This window comes from Heteronotia binoei, chromosome 11 (assembly GCF_032191835.1).
Source record: "Heteronotia binoei isolate CCM8104 ecotype False Entrance Well chromosome 11, APGP_CSIRO_Hbin_v1, whole genome shotgun sequence".
Lineage (NCBI taxonomy): Eukaryota > Metazoa > Chordata > Lepidosauria > Squamata > Gekkonidae > Heteronotia > Heteronotia binoei.
Genome location: NC_083233.1, coordinates 13,222,439 through 13,238,912, shown reverse-complemented (window position 1 = coordinate 13,238,912; position 16,474 = coordinate 13,222,439). Strand labels below are relative to the sequence as shown.

At 45.7% G+C, this 16,474-nt stretch overlaps 1 protein-coding gene across 1 annotated transcript in view; it reads right to left on the bottom strand.

Annotated features, from left to right (window-relative positions):
* COL4A6 (collagen type IV alpha 6 chain) overlaps positions 1 to 16,474 on the bottom strand; it is a 340,442-nt gene that overhangs the window by 120,073 nt on the left and 203,895 nt on the right. Inside the window, exons 6-7 of the mRNA XM_060250115.1 lie at positions 6,368 to 6,484; positions 2,524 to 2,592 (exon numbers count right to left, since the gene is read on the bottom strand). Of these exons, the coding sequence (XP_060106098.1) occupies positions 2,524 to 2,592; positions 6,368 to 6,484 (186 nt within the window). The remainder of the gene's footprint in view (positions 1 to 2,523; positions 2,593 to 6,367; positions 6,485 to 16,474) is intronic.

The following is a 16,474-nucleotide window of genomic DNA, read 5'->3' as shown; positions in this document are numbered from 1 at the left end:
CAGCACCACAGTCTGAAAGCATCTATTCTTCTGCGCTCGGCCTTCCTTATGGTCCAACTCTCGCAGCCATACATTACTACTACTTTGACTATATGGACTTTTGTTGGGTGATGTCTCTACTTAGTCAGCTGTTAAAAAACAAGTGAGTAGTGCCTACTAGGGCAGGAGTGAGGGACCACAGAAGAGAGGACTCTCTTGACTGTTTTCATGAGACTCTGAGGCCCGTAACCCCATTCATACAAGATCTCATGTATAGCCTGTATATGGAACCAAAATGCTTTGTTTTATAAGACAAGCCCAGTTAGTGTCAATAAAGACAAAAGCAGGAATGTCTGCATTAGTAAACTAAAGCCAACGTAAGTCATATCCTCTATATACTTACGACAAAAAAAAAAAATATTACTTGAATTCTTAAAATCACATTATTGATTGCAATACTTATAATAAAAATGTGGACCTAAGCTGTAGTTAAAATGTCATTCCAATGAGCAATAAGCAATGCTGATTTCTGCTATCAGCCTATTAAATCAGCATCCTCTAATTTATACACATAAGTTCATGTCAATTTAAATACATAAAATTTGAAGGCACCAATCGTACAGAGGCAGGGATTTGTAATGTACTCAGCGACGAGACGTGCAGAAGGCAACACACTTTATTGGGAGGTACATCACAGAACGGGGCAATGCGGGCCGGGACCCGGTTTATATACACTCTACCCGGAACGGCCCCCCAGCTGGCCCAGTCCAATCCTGGCCAGTCAAACTTCCCGCCACAGATCTTGATTGGCAGAGTCCTTTCGCGCGCTGCGCCGAGTGACCAGGGGATTTCCCCTGGTCGCCTCTGCCGCATGGCCGCGCGGTGCTTTACTTAAGCACAATACACTACAGGATTGTTCTTTTAACAATGTCTAAGAGTCAACATTTTAGCTCAGGGGTGTCAAACATGTGGCCCAGGGACCGAATCAGGGTCCTGGAGGGCTCCTATCAGGCCCCTGAGCAACTGGCTGTCATCTGCTTCCTTCTCCCTCTCTCTTGCTTCCTTCCGCATCACAGTTTGCTTTGCAAGGCTTGCTCAGTCACACAGGAGCTACAGAGCAAAGCCTCTATTGTCTCCATTGTCTGGGGCTCCTATCTTGGGGAGGAAGGGGGGGGAGGGCTTGCTTTGCCAGATTCTCTCAATTGCACAGCAGAGCTACTGAGCCAAGCCTCTCTTCCTTCTATTGGCTGAGGCTCCTCCCCCTCCTGGTCCTCTGAGGAAGGAAGGAAAGAGCCAGAGCTTCCTTCGCCCAGTTCCCTTGACCCCATGGGAGAGATGCACTTTTAAGACCGAGTGCTAAAGTTTTAAGCACATTTTATTTTAAGCTTTAAAAAAAATCTTTGTGTTTGCCTGTGTCCTTTATAAAGTTTATATCTCTGCAACCTTGCATTACATTTTATGACACACAAGGCCTGACAAGGTCTCATTTATGTCAGATCTGGCCCTCATAACATTTGAGTCTGACAACCCTGTTTTAGCTGCTCCCATAAGGCTCATTGTTGTGTTTCTAACGGTGCCACTATAAGCAGTTCTACTCAGAACTCAATTCAGGTTCATTCAATGAGGCTTACTCCCAGGAAAGTGTTCTTAGGATAGTTCTGAAAATCAGTGTTGCCTGCATACTCATGGCCCAAAAGCATTACTACAAGATCCACTCGTTAAAAATACTACATCATGTCCTTAGAGCACATTTAATCTGCCCAGTAATTTGTATTAAAATGTTTATTATCCACATTTATATTCAAAATGAGACTGGCAAGATAGTTTGTAACAAAGTTAAAACACTGCAAGATGCAATTTAAAGGAACTCCAGCCAGTCAGAACAAAATAAGACCGATTTTGCACTAGAGCTTGTTCCGTGTGGAGAGCCCTTTCGCCCCCGTTTTCGTACCAGCTGCCCCAAGGCTGTGAGTTGGCACGCTGCTTTTCTGTGACAAGCATAAACTGCTAGTAAGAGGAACTTGCTTGCTGCGGGAAAGTGGCGCGCCAACTCGCAGCTCCATGGCAGCTGGTGTGAAAATGGAGAGAAGCACCGGAAGCAAAAGGGCTCTCCACCCGGAACAAGCCTAGTGCAAAATCAGTTTAAATGGATTTTTTAAAAAAAGAGCATCCACAAATCCAATGGAAGAGTGCTGTTGTAATCTTGCACCGATCCCCCCTGCCAAGTGAGGGAGCCACTTTTGGCCCTGTTTTCACAGCCTTGTGATTTCTTGATTCCACAGCCTTGTGATTTCTTGATTCCACAGCCTTGTGATTTCTTGATTCCACAGCCTTGTGATTTCTTGATTTCACAGTCTTGGTGCCAATACAGGTAAAGCCCTCTCTCAGTGACCATAATGGGACAATGCAAAGAAAGGCCTGAGAAGGTTTGAATGGGAGCACGTAGTTCTTAGGATACCCTGATCATGGGTCCGACCAAAAATACACAGTTTGGATGTTACTCCTGGCAGAAATTTCTGTTTTTTAAACCTGCACATTTCTTACCTTAATTCCTTTAAAAACTCCCTGGGCAAATGAAGGTTCTCCTTTTGCACCCTTTGGTCCAGGACCACCCTGAATCAAAACAAAACAAAAGAACAGCATGGTTGCTCTCTCCCTAAAAACAAACCAGGAAAGCTGAGCAGAAGAGCATGTTAATGGCTCTGAAGCCAACATAAAAAAACTCAAGGTAATTTTAATGGAACCCCTTCTCTCATCCTAACCTGTTCCAGTCTATTTCATATACCATTAACCTTGCGAGGATATTTATGTGGTTCGGTCTCTCCTGGAGGCTTCATTTAGCCATCAAGCAAAACAACAGGGTATAAAAGCTCATCTGATGTTTGATGTGATATCTGAACTGGCAAAAGAAGAAGATAAGAGATTTATATCCTGCCCCTCACACAGAGTCTCAGAGCAGTTTACAAACTCCTTTCCCTTCCCCTCCCCATGACAGACACCCTGTGAGCAACGTCCCCTCTAAATTAGCGTGAGCTAGCTCACAGATTTTTAGCCTCCAGCTCACACATTTTTGTCTTAGCTCAGGGAGGATGACCCCACAGCACACTAATGTATGCACCAGCTCACAACTTTAATGCCAGTAACTCATAAAGAAGAATTTTTGCTCACAAGACTCTGCAGTTTAGAGGGAACCCTTCCTGTGAGGTAGGTGGGGCTGAGAGAGCCCTGAGAGAACTGCTCTTGAGACAGCAGCTCTTTCAAGAACCCAAGATCACTCCATCAGTTGCATGTGAAGGGGTGGGGAATCAAGATTGGTTTTCCCAGAATAGAGTCCAGGCTCCTAACCACTACACCCAACTGACTAGGGATATCTCTCTACTTCCAGAGGATGCGGCATCATGAAAAAAAGGCTAATTTATGAAGCTGAGAGGGACACAAAGCTTCCAGTGGCTTCAGCTATGGTAGGATTAGAAACTTAAACCTGAATGGGATGGTGGCTCAGTGGTAGAGCATCTGCTTGGGAAGCAGAAGGTCCCAGGTTCAATCCCTGGCATCTCCCAAAAAGGGTCCAGGCAAATAGGTGTGGAAAACCTCAGCTCGAGACCCTGGAGAGCTGCTGCCAGTCTGAGAAGACAATACTGACTTTGATGGACCGAGGGTCTGATTCAGGAGAAGGCAGCTTCATATGCTCATGAATTAAATTATGAACCCTGGTAAAAGCAAACCATGGCTTGGTCATAACCTGAGTATAATCTGGCATAAAATCCCTGCTCCAAACACACTTCCTCTGAGTTCACTAACCCTTCCCCTGAACCTTCTCTGTCACTGATCTTCATTCACAACTGCAAGGAAGTCTATGGACAGAGCCAGGACTTTTTTTTTTTAGCAGGAACTCCTTTGCATATTAGGCCATACGCCCATGATGCATCCAATCCTCAAAGAATTTACAGGGCTTTGCTTACAGGGCCTATTGTAAGAAGAAGAAGAAGACTACAGATTTATACCCCACCCTTCTCTGTGAATCAGAGACTCAGAGCGGCTTACAATCTCCTATATCTTCTCCCCCCCCACACAACAGACACCCTGTGAGGTGGGTGGGGCTGAGAGGGCTCTCACAGCAGCTGCCCTTTCAAGGACAACTCCTGCAATAGCTATGGCTAACCCAAGGCCATTCTAGCAGGTGCAAGTGGAGGAGTGGGGAATCAAACCCGGTTCTCCCAGATAAGAGAGCGCACACTTAACCACTACACCAAAACTGGCTCTCCAGGAGGACTGGCTACATCAGGAGTGAGAGGTCTAATATGCAAAGGAGTTCCTGCTACAAAAGCTACTGCAAACTCAGTGCTGTGGAAACACCCGTATGCCACTAATGAACATATGAAGCTGCCTTATACTGAATCAGACCCTTGGTCCATCAAAGTCAGTATTGTCTTCTCAGACTGGCAGCAGCTCTCCAGGGTCTCAAGCTGAGGATTTTCACACCTATTTGCCTGGACCCTTTTTTGGAGATGCCAGGGATTGAACCAGGGACCTTCTGCTTACCAAGCAGATGCTCTACCACTGAGCCACCGTCCCTCCCCAAGGGCAATAAATCCTTCTTCCTCTCCCTTTGCAAGGCAAAAACAAACAATATCACCCCCACTCCCAGAAAAATGGCTTATGTGAGCCTTCAAATGTTCTTCTTCTTACAACAAATGCAAATGCAAATGAGCCTTCTTACAACAAATGCAAATGCATAAAAGCATGGAAGTAAAATGGCGTGCACTCATCTTTAAATGCTAGTTACCAACCTCCAGGTGGGACCTGGAGATCTGGAATTACAACTGATCTCTAGACTTTGGAGATCATTTCCCCTGGAGAAAACGGCTTTGGAGGGTGGCCTCTAGGGCTTTATACCCTGCCAAGGTTTCACCTCTCTCCAAACTCCAGCCTTCTTAGGCTCTAAGAATTTCCCAACCTGGAGTTGGCAGACCTATTAATGGCCACTTACATGTGTCTAGGCAGCTATGAACAGCACCAATGCATCTCTTTGCATCAGTCTGGTGTAGTGGTTAAGTGTGCGGACTCTTATCTGGGAGAACCGGGTTTGATTCCCACTCCTCCACTTGCACCTGCTGGAATGGCCTTGGGTCAGCCATAGCTCTGGCAGGAGTTGTCCTTGAAAGGGCAGCTGCTGTGAGAGCCCTCTCAGCCTCACTCACCTCACAGGGTGTCTGTTGTGGGGGGGAGAAGATATAGGAGATTGTGAGCCACTCTGAGACTGATTCAGAGAGAAGGGCGGGGTATAAATCTGCAGTCATCGTCTTCTTCTCTCCCCATTTGTAACTCCCTCCCTGGGTTAAATTCAGACTGCAGATTTATTTACTTATCCTCGTGAAAACATCATTCATGGATAACATGGATTGTCTGCTCTGCACTGACTCTACTGTAAACAACGGACATCAGTTTAAATGGGCATCAGGGCCCTCCCTAAGTATTTTCAAACTAAACAAGAAATCTTGCAAGCCACAAAGATCAACTCTTCTGAAATGAGCGTCCGTTCACAGAGTTAGGAAAAGCAACAATACATTGTTTGCTGCCATCAATGAATCACATAGGATTTCATATTTGGGATCCCTTCCATGCAAACACACCCGCTCTCTTGGGAACTGCTCTCCCCCTTGGAGCCAGCCCACTCTATTGTGTCTATTCCAGCCACGTTGGTGGGGCCTATTGTGGAGGTCCTTCCCACGTAAGTGTCTCACCCTCGTGGTTGGAACAGTCACACGCATTCCACTACAGGGCAGGGCAGCAAAATGGGGCTTAACAGCCCCCACAAAAGTGTGTGTGAGATACGCACACAGTCAGGGAGACCTTAGTTGTAAGGTTAAAAAAAAAATGCAGACTCAAGTAGCTAGTTTAAAAAACACATTAAGCTATAAAGCTGCTTATTCCAAGGCCAACCAGTGCTGAAATCCAGCCCACGAGCAGGGGCTCAGGTAGAAAGTGATCTTTCTCAACCAGCTTGGTGTAGTGGTGAAGTCAGCGGGAGAACCAGGTTTGATTCCCCTCTCCTCCACTTGCACCTGCTGGAATGGCCTTGGGTCAGCCATAGCTCTGGCAGGAGTTGTCCTTGAAAGGGCAGCTGCTGTAAGAGCTCTCTCAGCCCCACCCACCTCACAGGGTGTCTGTCGTGGAGGGGGTGAAGGTGAAGGAGATTGTGAGTCGCTCTGAGACTCCGAGATTCAGAGTACAGGGTGGGATATAAATCCAATCTCTTCTTCATTGTCTCTGAGGAAGTGCGCATGCGCAGGAAAGCTCACACCTTGAATAAAAGTTTGACTCTAACTTTATTCTTCTTTCTCAGCCCTGCTACTTTAAACAAACCTACGCGTTCGTGACAACATACCAGTGGCCCCTGCGCGCCGGGAATTCCGTGCGGTCCTGGGACACCCGGGCTCCCAATAGTACCATTGCAGCCATCCAGGCCAGGTAGACCTCGATGTCCTGGCTGGCCAGGATGTCCCTGGATCGGAGGTGGGGAAGGGAGAAGAGAAAGATATGCATGAAAACGAGTGCTTTCTTAAAAAGTCTGTGTACATGAATCAATAAAACAAGAACGATCAAGTAAGTAATGAGGCCACGACATGAACGGCCCAGACTCATGAGATCTCAAAAGCTAAGCAGAGTCAGCTCTAGTCAGTCGCTGGATGGGAAACCACCAAGGGAGGCTGTTGCAGAGTCAGGCGGTGACAAACCACCTTTCTTTGTCTCTCGCCCTGTTGAGGAGTCACCACGATCGGTTGTGACTTGACGGCGCTCTGCATGCACCCCAAGCAATGGCAAAAACTCCCCGAGCCTTGGTCTGGAAACCCACAGAGAGCCTTATGCCCTCAACCGCCCTCAGTGCTACGAGCAGAACGCGGCCTGTCAAAAGGAATGGGTGGGCCATTCTGCCTTCTTTACTGAAGTCCACTTGGCAGCCTGTGAGTAGGCTGAGCATCACTGGGCAGATCCCAAAACTCAAGAGGCGTGGGAAGCGCCATGTCAGCGGACCGTGGCACGGCAGCACCCGCTGCTCAGCCTCGTGCGCTGCAGGCTTATGACCTGAGAAGGGCCCCTCTCAGGAGTCTGAGCCTCTTCTTGGCCTCTTTGGGTAGGGGGAACAGCCAAGGTCACCACTCCACCGTCATGCGACAGTGGCTGCAACCACTCAGGACAAGTTCTAGGTTTCGGGGGGGGGGCTAGACGCATGGTGCCCAGGGCCCCCCATCTGCCCAACTGCCACCAAGCCCCACTCCTGCCTCCCTTTCCATCACCCCACTTGTTCCCCCCTCGTATGCTTAAGCATCCTTTTCCAGCTTGCAAGCCCCCCTCGCCCCGGCCCAGGCTCTGCTGGCTACAAACCTTTTCCCAGCAGTACTGGCCGGTGCGTGCAGCTGGGAGTGCTGTTGCCATAGCCACCAGAAGTGCCACCACTGGGCACCACCCATATTCTTGGTAAGCTCTGACACCTAATAATCATATCACTGCTCTGCAAAAGGGAATCGCGCCAGCAGATGGCAGCAGTAGCAGCTTTCAGGAGGCTAGCGAACGCCTGAGCATTCAGAGAGGTTTGAGTCCCATGACACCCTTAAGAACAACAAAGTTTAATTCCAGGTATAAGCTTTCAGGGGCATGCACACTCTACCTGAAGAAGTGTGCATGCACACCAAAAGCTTATACTGTGAATAAAACTTTGTGGGTATTAAAGGCGCCACTGGACGCAAACTTCTCTGTGCATTCAGAAGGGTAGCTAACCCCTGTGCATTTGGATCCTCAGTATAAAAACGAGACAACCTTTTCTTAAAGCTCATCTACAGCCAGATTGTTCATAGCTGCAGCATGGAGACAGGAGGAAGCAGCAGGTATTGAGAAATGCCTAAGGAAAGCAGGTGTGCTACATTAATGGTGAAAATATCTACACATCATTCATTCATGTCCCCCTTTAGTCATCTCTTTTTTAAATGGAAAAGTCCCAGACTCTTCAGTCTGTCCTCATAGGGCAGGTGCTCCAATCCCCAAATTGGTTGTCTTCCTCTACTTTGGTTGTCTTCCTTTTGGTTGTCTTCCTCTACTTTGTCCAGGTCTGCAGTGTCCTTTTTTGAGATTCCACAATGCTGAGGCTGCCCACAAAAGAGAGTGAGCCCATGCCCTCACCAGGCTAGCCCAATCTCCTCCAATCTCAGAAGCTAAACAGGGCCAATCCTGGCAAGTACTTGGGATGGGAGACCGCCTTGGAATACCAGGAGTGGGAGGCAGAGGCAGGTTGAATCAGGACATTCCCTGAACATCCTTCATGCCCCAGCAGGGGTCACCCGAAGTCACCATTACTTTCAAGCATGCATGTATGCAGGCATGTGTGCGTGCACACCAAAGTTTAACAAAAACACACACAGGAGAGTGAGTACATGTTGTGGACAAATGGTAGCTCAAAGTGGGAGAGGGGAGCGACCCTGGGAAGGTCAGAGATAGGGAACGAGCTCATAAGTAAGCAAGTAAAACAGAAGGATGTCAAAACAGCACCTCCAGAAAATCCACTTATATTGGTGTATTTATGATAGATGTTACAAAATGCAGAGATGCTTGTGCTTCGTGACCATCTGACATGAAGTTCGAGTTGATTCCTATTTCCTCTGTGCCACTTTTTTAAGGGCCTGAAGGGAGAATCTGAGATGTTATCATTGGGGCAAGGTGAGCATCATAAAAGACCTCTCTTCTGCTGGATGTAAGAAGCAGTTGTGAAAGAGGGAAAGAGGGGCCACTTATCCTTGAATTTGGAGAGGTGCATCATTTGACAAGCAGGAAAACTGTAGAGACAGCCAACAGCTACTGCTTACTTGCAGGCCATAGTTCAGTGGTAAAGCTCATGTCTTCCATGCAAAAGAACCTGGGATCAATCCTTGACATCTCCACATTAAAGGATCTCAGGTACCAGGACGAAGAAATAACTCTAGAGTTAGCCATGTTAGTCTGTTGCTGCAAAATAGTAAAGAATCCAATAGCACCTTTAAAACTAACAAAGTTTATTGTAGCATGTAGCATGTAGTTTATTGTAGCAAAGTGTATTGTAGCATCAGATGCATCTGATGAAGAGAGCTGTGTTTCTCGAAAGCTTATGGTACAATAAAATTTGTTAGCCTTAAAGGTGCTACTGGACTCTTCATTATTTGCAGGACAAGAAAAGGCTGCTGTCGAAGATACTGGAGAGCAATTGTCACTTACTGTAGACGAGACATGGGCCAATAACCCAACTCTGCATAGACTGCAGTGCTTTCCTAAGCACGTCTACTCGGAGGTCCTGCTTCGGTTGCCCTCACCATCTGAGGCTAGATGGGTGGCAACTAGAGAAAGGGCCTTCTTGGTCATGGCACCAAAACTTTGGAATGCCATCCTCAGGGAGATTGGTCAGTCTCCCTCTTTCAGTGTCTTCCACCAGCAGGTGAAGACTTTTGTTGTTTCATTTGACACGTACCCAGGAATGGTAATTGGCCCTCCTCTCTGGTTCCAGTATTGTTTATGTGTTTTTAAGGAATCATTTTATAATTTTAAATGTTTTTAATGGTTCAAATGTTTTAATATTTTTATGTTTACTGCCTTGGGGACACTGATTAGGTGGAAGAGGCAGACCGATTCCCCACCAGGTTTGTTTCGGCATTGGAGCTCTCCCCCTCCCCGCAACGCTTCCGTCTGATTTCGCACAAGCTGCCCCAGGGCTGCGACTTGCCTCACCTCTTTTCTGAGGCAAGCAAGATCCTCTGATAACCGGTTTCTGCTTGCCACAGGAAAGAGGTGGGGTGAGTGGCAGCTCCGGAGCAGCTTGTGCAAAATTGGACAGAAGCGTCGGGGGGGGGGGAGGGAGCTCTGACGCCGGAACTAGTGGGAAATTGGTTGCAGCATAAAATGTTTTAGATTTTAAAAAATGTAAGTTCCACTGCACTGAGAGCAACTGGGATAAACTGAGGCTATCGAACCTTGTCACCTTATGAGAAGACAAGAGTCCGTGGAAAAGACAATCACACTAGGTGTTGTGTCCTAGGCTCAAATGGGGGAACTGTTACTTGGGAGGGAAGCCGAACAAGCCAGAGCTTGAACTCCACACCAGGGTTCCAGAGAAGTCCTAAGCGTGCCCAATCAGGGGGAAGAGGAAACATAAGCAGCCAATCAACATCCAGGCTCATACTGTACCCTGATAGGGCCCTGTAAATAGCCAATCTGTGTAGATAGTTAAGGACCAATCAGAAGGGGGCAAGAATTGTATAAAGGAGTGGGAAGTTTGAACAGGTGTGTGTGTTCCTGAAGTAAAGCTTGCTGAAATCACTCTCCAACTCTGGTCTCTTACTGCGCCGACCCCAGTACTTTACACTCGGTAAAGCTGAAGGCAGCAGGACAAGAGGAAGACCCAGCGTGAGATAGATTGACTCAAGCAAGGAAGTCACCAGGGCCCTCCGTCTGCAAGACTTGAGCAAGGCTGTGAAGGACAAGATGTTTTGGAGCACATTAATTCACAACGTCACCATAAGTTGGAAGCAACTTGATGATACACACACACACATGTTCCATTGATTTCAGTGGGAATTACTCCCAAGTTAGGAAGATCAGGATTGCAGCCTAATAATAATAATAATAATAATAATAATAATAATAATAATAATAATAATAATAATAATTTTTTATTTGTATCCCGCCCTCCCCGCCGAAGCAGGCTCAGGGCAGCTAACGAGACATGGTATACACCACGATTTTGCATAAAACAATTTTAAAATACAGTTAATACATACATTTAAAACAGTTACATAAAAAGTTAAAACTACAATAAATTAAGGTGCTCTGTTCAATAGATGTATTCCGATGGCTAGATATCGCTTTCAGGGCTCCTTATAAGCTTGCAGAAAGAGGGTGGTTTTGCAAGCCCTGCGGAACTGATTAAAGTCCCGCAGGGCTCGCACTTCCTCCAGTAGTTGATTCCACCAGTGGGGGGCCATTATGGAGAAGGCCTGCTCCCTCGTTACTTTCAGTTTGGCCTCCTTTGGTCCAGGAATCCTTAAAAGGCTTTGGGAGCTAGATCTTAGTGCTCTCTGGGGAACATGTGAGGAGAGGCGGTCCCTAAGGTAGGCAGAGCCTCGGCCATATAGGGCTTTAAAGGTAATAACCAGCACCTTGTAGCAAACTCGGAATATAATTGGAAGCCAGTGCAGTTCCTTCAGCCCAGGCTGCACATGTTCCCACCGAGGTAGTCCCAGTAGCAGCCTGGCCGCCGCTAAAGAAATTTGATGTTTTTAAGTGCTGGTTTAAGGGGTTCCCCCACCCCACCCCAAACAGCTGATCTAATTTCAGACTGTCCAGTCTGAATCACCGGACCAATGGGTCACACAATGTCACTTGTATGGTAACTAAACTCAAAAGTGCCTGGATCGTGTTTCTGAACTCAGCCTACAGTACGCATCCCAGTGTGTCTAGTAGTGCAATGAACTTATAACGTGTGCTAATCCAAGCAGCACTGATTTAAAAAGGGTTGCTCTGATCTGGCAAAAGCCTCTGTCCCTTCATCGCCTGGATCGGACCTCAGTGGCATCAATTAGGGCAGAACCGTCAACATCCAACTCATGTTAAATCTTCCATCGTCCTCTTCCTTTAGAGTTAATCCTTCAAAAGGGGAAGGGGGGGGAGCTAAATACTGTAATCTGTTTGCTCACTTGCCTCTCTCTCTGGTTCAGCGGTAAAGTATCTTACGTCAACATGCCAGCCTGTAACAAAACACAGTATTGGCCTGGGAAGGTTCAAAGCAAACACGTGGGGTTCTTCATCCATGTATTTATCTCATCTCAATTTATAGCCTGAAGGCGACAGATAACTCCCGGGGGCAAGCCTATTGTGTGGAAATGAGACTTGCTCGTGTCTGCAAACAAAGACTTGGAAGCTTCTATCCCCTATATAATAAAAGAGATAACCGGTATTGATAGTTTAAAGGACAAACTATCTTCTCCTTTTGCATCAAGTGTAAACATCCTGCAGTGACTTGTTTAATTTTCAGGGACAAAAAGCTGGGTCCCACGCATCCATCCCTCTAACAGTGGTGCTTCTGCTGACACATAATTTTAAAGTCTTTCACCAAAGGTTCTTGTGCAGGAAAGAAAGCATTGATGTTGGCGGACCAGATCCCAGGAATCTGGCCATCCATGTTCATACTCAGCGAAGTTTATACACATTGAAACACCTTTAAGCTCAAATAATAGCATCAGTCATAGTCGCAGACTGGTTTATACACTACAACTCTCTGTGCATTTGCTTGGTTAATAATAAACGAGGCCTGTCTACACACGTAGCAATGATCACGGAAAGCACAATCCGGGCGTTAAGTGCCATCAAATGGCTTCCAACTAATGGTGATCCTAGGAATTAATGTCCTCCAAAAGCCCCACAACCTTGCTGAAGTCTTGGAAGTTGACGGGCATGGCTTCTTTCATTGATGTTGGATCTGTTTTCCTGCTGCCTTCAAGCTCTCCTAGCATTATTGCCTGTTCCATTGACTCCTGTCTTCGCATAACGTGATCAAAGTATGATAGCTTGAGTTTAGTCATTTGAGCTTCCAGGGACACTTCCGGCTTGATTGGATCAAAAATTCACCTATTTGTCTTGTTGGCAGTCCAAGGTAACCCTAACACTCCCCTCCACATCTCAAATGAGTCAACTTTCTTCCTGTTTGCTTTCTTCGTTGTCCAACTTTCACATTCATACATAGTAATAACGAGGTATACCATGGCATGAATTAACTTGATCTTGGTTGCCAGCAACACAACCTTATGCTGCAGAATCTTTTCTAGTTCCTTCGTGACTGCCTTTCCCAGTCTCAGTCTCCTTCTGATTTCTTGGTTGCAGTCTCCCTTGTGGTTGCTGATGGAGCTGAGGAATAGAAAATCTTGAACAATTTCAATTTCTTCACTGTCCATCTCAAAGCTGTATCGTTTCCGAATAGTCATTCTTTTGGTCTTGATGTTTCACCTGTAATCCAGTTTTGCAACTTTCTGCTTTAACCTTCATCAATAGTTGTCTCAAGTCTTCACTATTTTCTGGTGTTCTCTGCATGTGATGTCCTCTGCATATCTCCAATTGTTAATGTTCCCACCACCAATTTTCACTGCACCTTCATCTAAATCTAATCCAGCTTTCCTTATGATATGTCCTGCACACAGACTGAACAGATAGGGAGATAAAATACATCCTTGTCTGAACCCTTTCCTACCTGGAAATCATTTTGGTTCTCCAGAGTACAAGTTGTGCATCAAAACCATCAGATGCTGGGCTATACCCATTTCTTTTAAAACCAACATGATCTACCCAGTCAAAAGTTTGCTGTAATCTATTAAATGTAAGATGGGTTCCTTCTGAAATTCTCTTGTATGCTCCAGTAACCAATATAAAATTGCGACAGGATCTCCAGTGTCTCTTCCTTTTTTGAAGCCAGCTTGAACATCTGGCATTTCTTGTTCCATACATGGTAGCAATCTTTGTTGTTAGATTTTAAGCATCACTTGACTCACATGAGAAACTAATGCAATGGTCCAATAGTTGCTGCAGTCTTTGACATCTCCTTTATTCAGAAATGAAATGTAAACTGACCATTTCCAGTCTGTAGGCCATTGTTTTGTTTCCCATATTTGTTGGCATATTCTTGTTAAGAAAGCACTACCTCACTTCAGTTTGGCAGAGAACATCACTTTTTTTCACATGCTCCCCTAATTGAAAATGTCAGCAACCAGAAAACCAGAGTACCTCTCTCTGCTATAATAGCTTCCTGTTTGCAGAGACCGTTTAAAACAAACGCGGAGAATATTAAAAATTATATCCTCTTCCTGTAGTCTAAAGCGACTATCTCAGCATTCACCTGCTCATACTGTGGAAACCCAGCCTAAGTGTTCAAGAACCATGACCTAGATGTTATTGCGGGCTAGTCATTTGCATTGATAGTCTTGCTGCATGACCACTGCAATGGAGGAAGAGAGAATTCATGCAATCATGAAATAGCAGCTTCTGGCCATGGAAGTTGTTTTGCTAAATCTCCATGATAACAAAATGATTTTGGGAATGATCCTAAGAATATTTTCATTACTGGGCAAAGGACTAGTAGGCACCACCAGGCACAACCTGCATGAAGAACACATCTATGAGATCCCCCAAGAAAAATACTTAGGGACCACTAAAATACAGGAACTCGCATCTCAGAAGACAAAGGACCATGACCTCTTATAGAACACTGAATATATGAAGCTGCCTTATACTGAGACACACCATGCTCCACAGAAGACAATACTATCCACTTTGGGTACCAACAGCTCTAGGGTCTCAGAGACAAGCTATACATTACATTCTGGGCAATTCAGACCTGACTTGTTAAAAAGATGTTGTGTCATTCATCCCTCCCAAGGAGGTCATTCACCACACCGGCTAGATCCTGCAAACTAGAAGTGCCAGGGAATGGATCTGGAACCTTCTACATGCAAAACCAATGCTCTACAATGGAGCCACGACCCCACACCTATTGAAGCCTGGGAGAACATGGGGAAATGAAAGAGTTTTCACTGGATTCTCTGGCATCACGGCAGACGACGCCCTTCCTTAGCACTTCAGCTTCAGGGGAAAAGGCTGCTTTTTAAAACTGGAGATGTTTAGCATAAAAGATGAATCCTCTGGGAGATCACAAGGAAAAGGGATAAGAGTTTCAAGCAAGGATGAACACAAGCTTAACTGAATAAGCAGCTTTTGTATGTTCTGCAAGCCAAAGAGTGTCTCCAGTGAGTGCCTCTAGGCTACACACACACACACACAAAAGGGAAGAAGTGCAGGGCCAATAGAAGCCATTCCATTTACTATCTCACCGAAATGTTTCCATCCAGTCAGCCTTGTATATTCAGCTGAAACGGTATAAATCGTATATCTTGCTTTCCAGCCCTCTTCCATGGGAAAAACTAAACACATGCGGGCTGTTGGTGCATTTTTTTAAAGGTCCGGTTTCTCCACTGCATCTGTGGTTAACAGTTAATAAACACAAGCTGCTGCTGCTCAGGCTGCCAAGAGGTTTCATCGACTCAGCTGGAACAACATGGAAAGCCAGGTGACTCACCTGATGGTCAACATTTCTGCCATGACCCCCCAGTGGCCTCTCCCCTCCCCTGGTGCCAAGACTCTGCAGTCCTTTGAGTACTGATCCCAAGTGGCCCCACTGCAAAACACAACTCACTCCTACTCCTGGGAAAGGGATTGCACTGGACTCATGGATGAGCAAACGAGAACTGTTATGTTCCCTGTGGGGATTCTTTTCTTAAGTACAGCAAATGCAAAACAGAAACGTTTGGATTCCACACCCTCTTCCAGTGCTGCATTTATGGCACAATCTGATTGTCGTGGAACGGTTTAATCTCTAATATGTTCTCTGAGATGAATGCAAGATCTTCCACCACCCACCTAAGATGAAAAACAGATCACAGACTAACATGAGCGAAAGACTGTGTTCCCAATTTGCATTCTAGGGATAGGTGCAACCCCCCCCCCCAAAAGGCTAACAGAGGTGACTGCTCACAGACCATAGTTATTTCCCCGGGGTTATGAATTTCTGCATTTTTCTGGAACCTTGTCAGCAAGCAGTAAACAAACTGCTCTTACATTCCAATTAGCAACAGAGATATCGTTCTTCTGAAAGTTTCAAGGATGGCTGGATTAAAAATGTCAAATGAAGCAGAGGGGGGGGGGAGAGAGAATGAGAACAGCAACTGATATATGCGAAAGATTATGATATTGGGAGGAGTTAAGAACATCACTGTGGAATTCACTGCCACAGGAGGTGGCGGCAGCTACAAGCATAGACAGCTTTAAGAGGGGATTGGATAAGCATATGGAGCAGAGGTCCATCAGTGGCTATTAGCCACAGTGTACTAATGGAACTCTCTGTCTGGGGCAGTGATGCTCTGCATTCTTGGTGCTTGGGGGGCAATAATGGGAAGGCTTCTAGTGTCCTGGCCCCACTGATGGCACCTTGTTTTTTGGCCACTGTGTGACACAGAGTGTTGGACTGGATGGGCCATTGGCCTGATCCAACATGGCTTCTCTTATATTTTAGCAGCAAAAGACAAGCCAGTAAATTTTTTTCAATGGGATGCTACAATCTTAAAGATGGAAAAAGAGATTCAAAAAGATAAAAAAAAGTAATTAATCATTAAAAATAGAATTAGCTGATCATAAATGATTTTATTTGCTTGTAAAATACCAGTAGTTGTTAATACCGGTACTCTTTTTTAAAATAAACTCTTTTTTCTTTGCGTACTCTTTTTTTCTTGTTTATTGTACAAAGTTAAATTTAAATAAAAAGTAGTATAAAGAGTGATTTTTTTTCCAAAGCAGATTCCCAAGAAATTGCAATCAACTTTAGGGGGAAAAACCTACCCGCTACAAATACTAAGGGAAGGAACTATTGGCTGGGGAG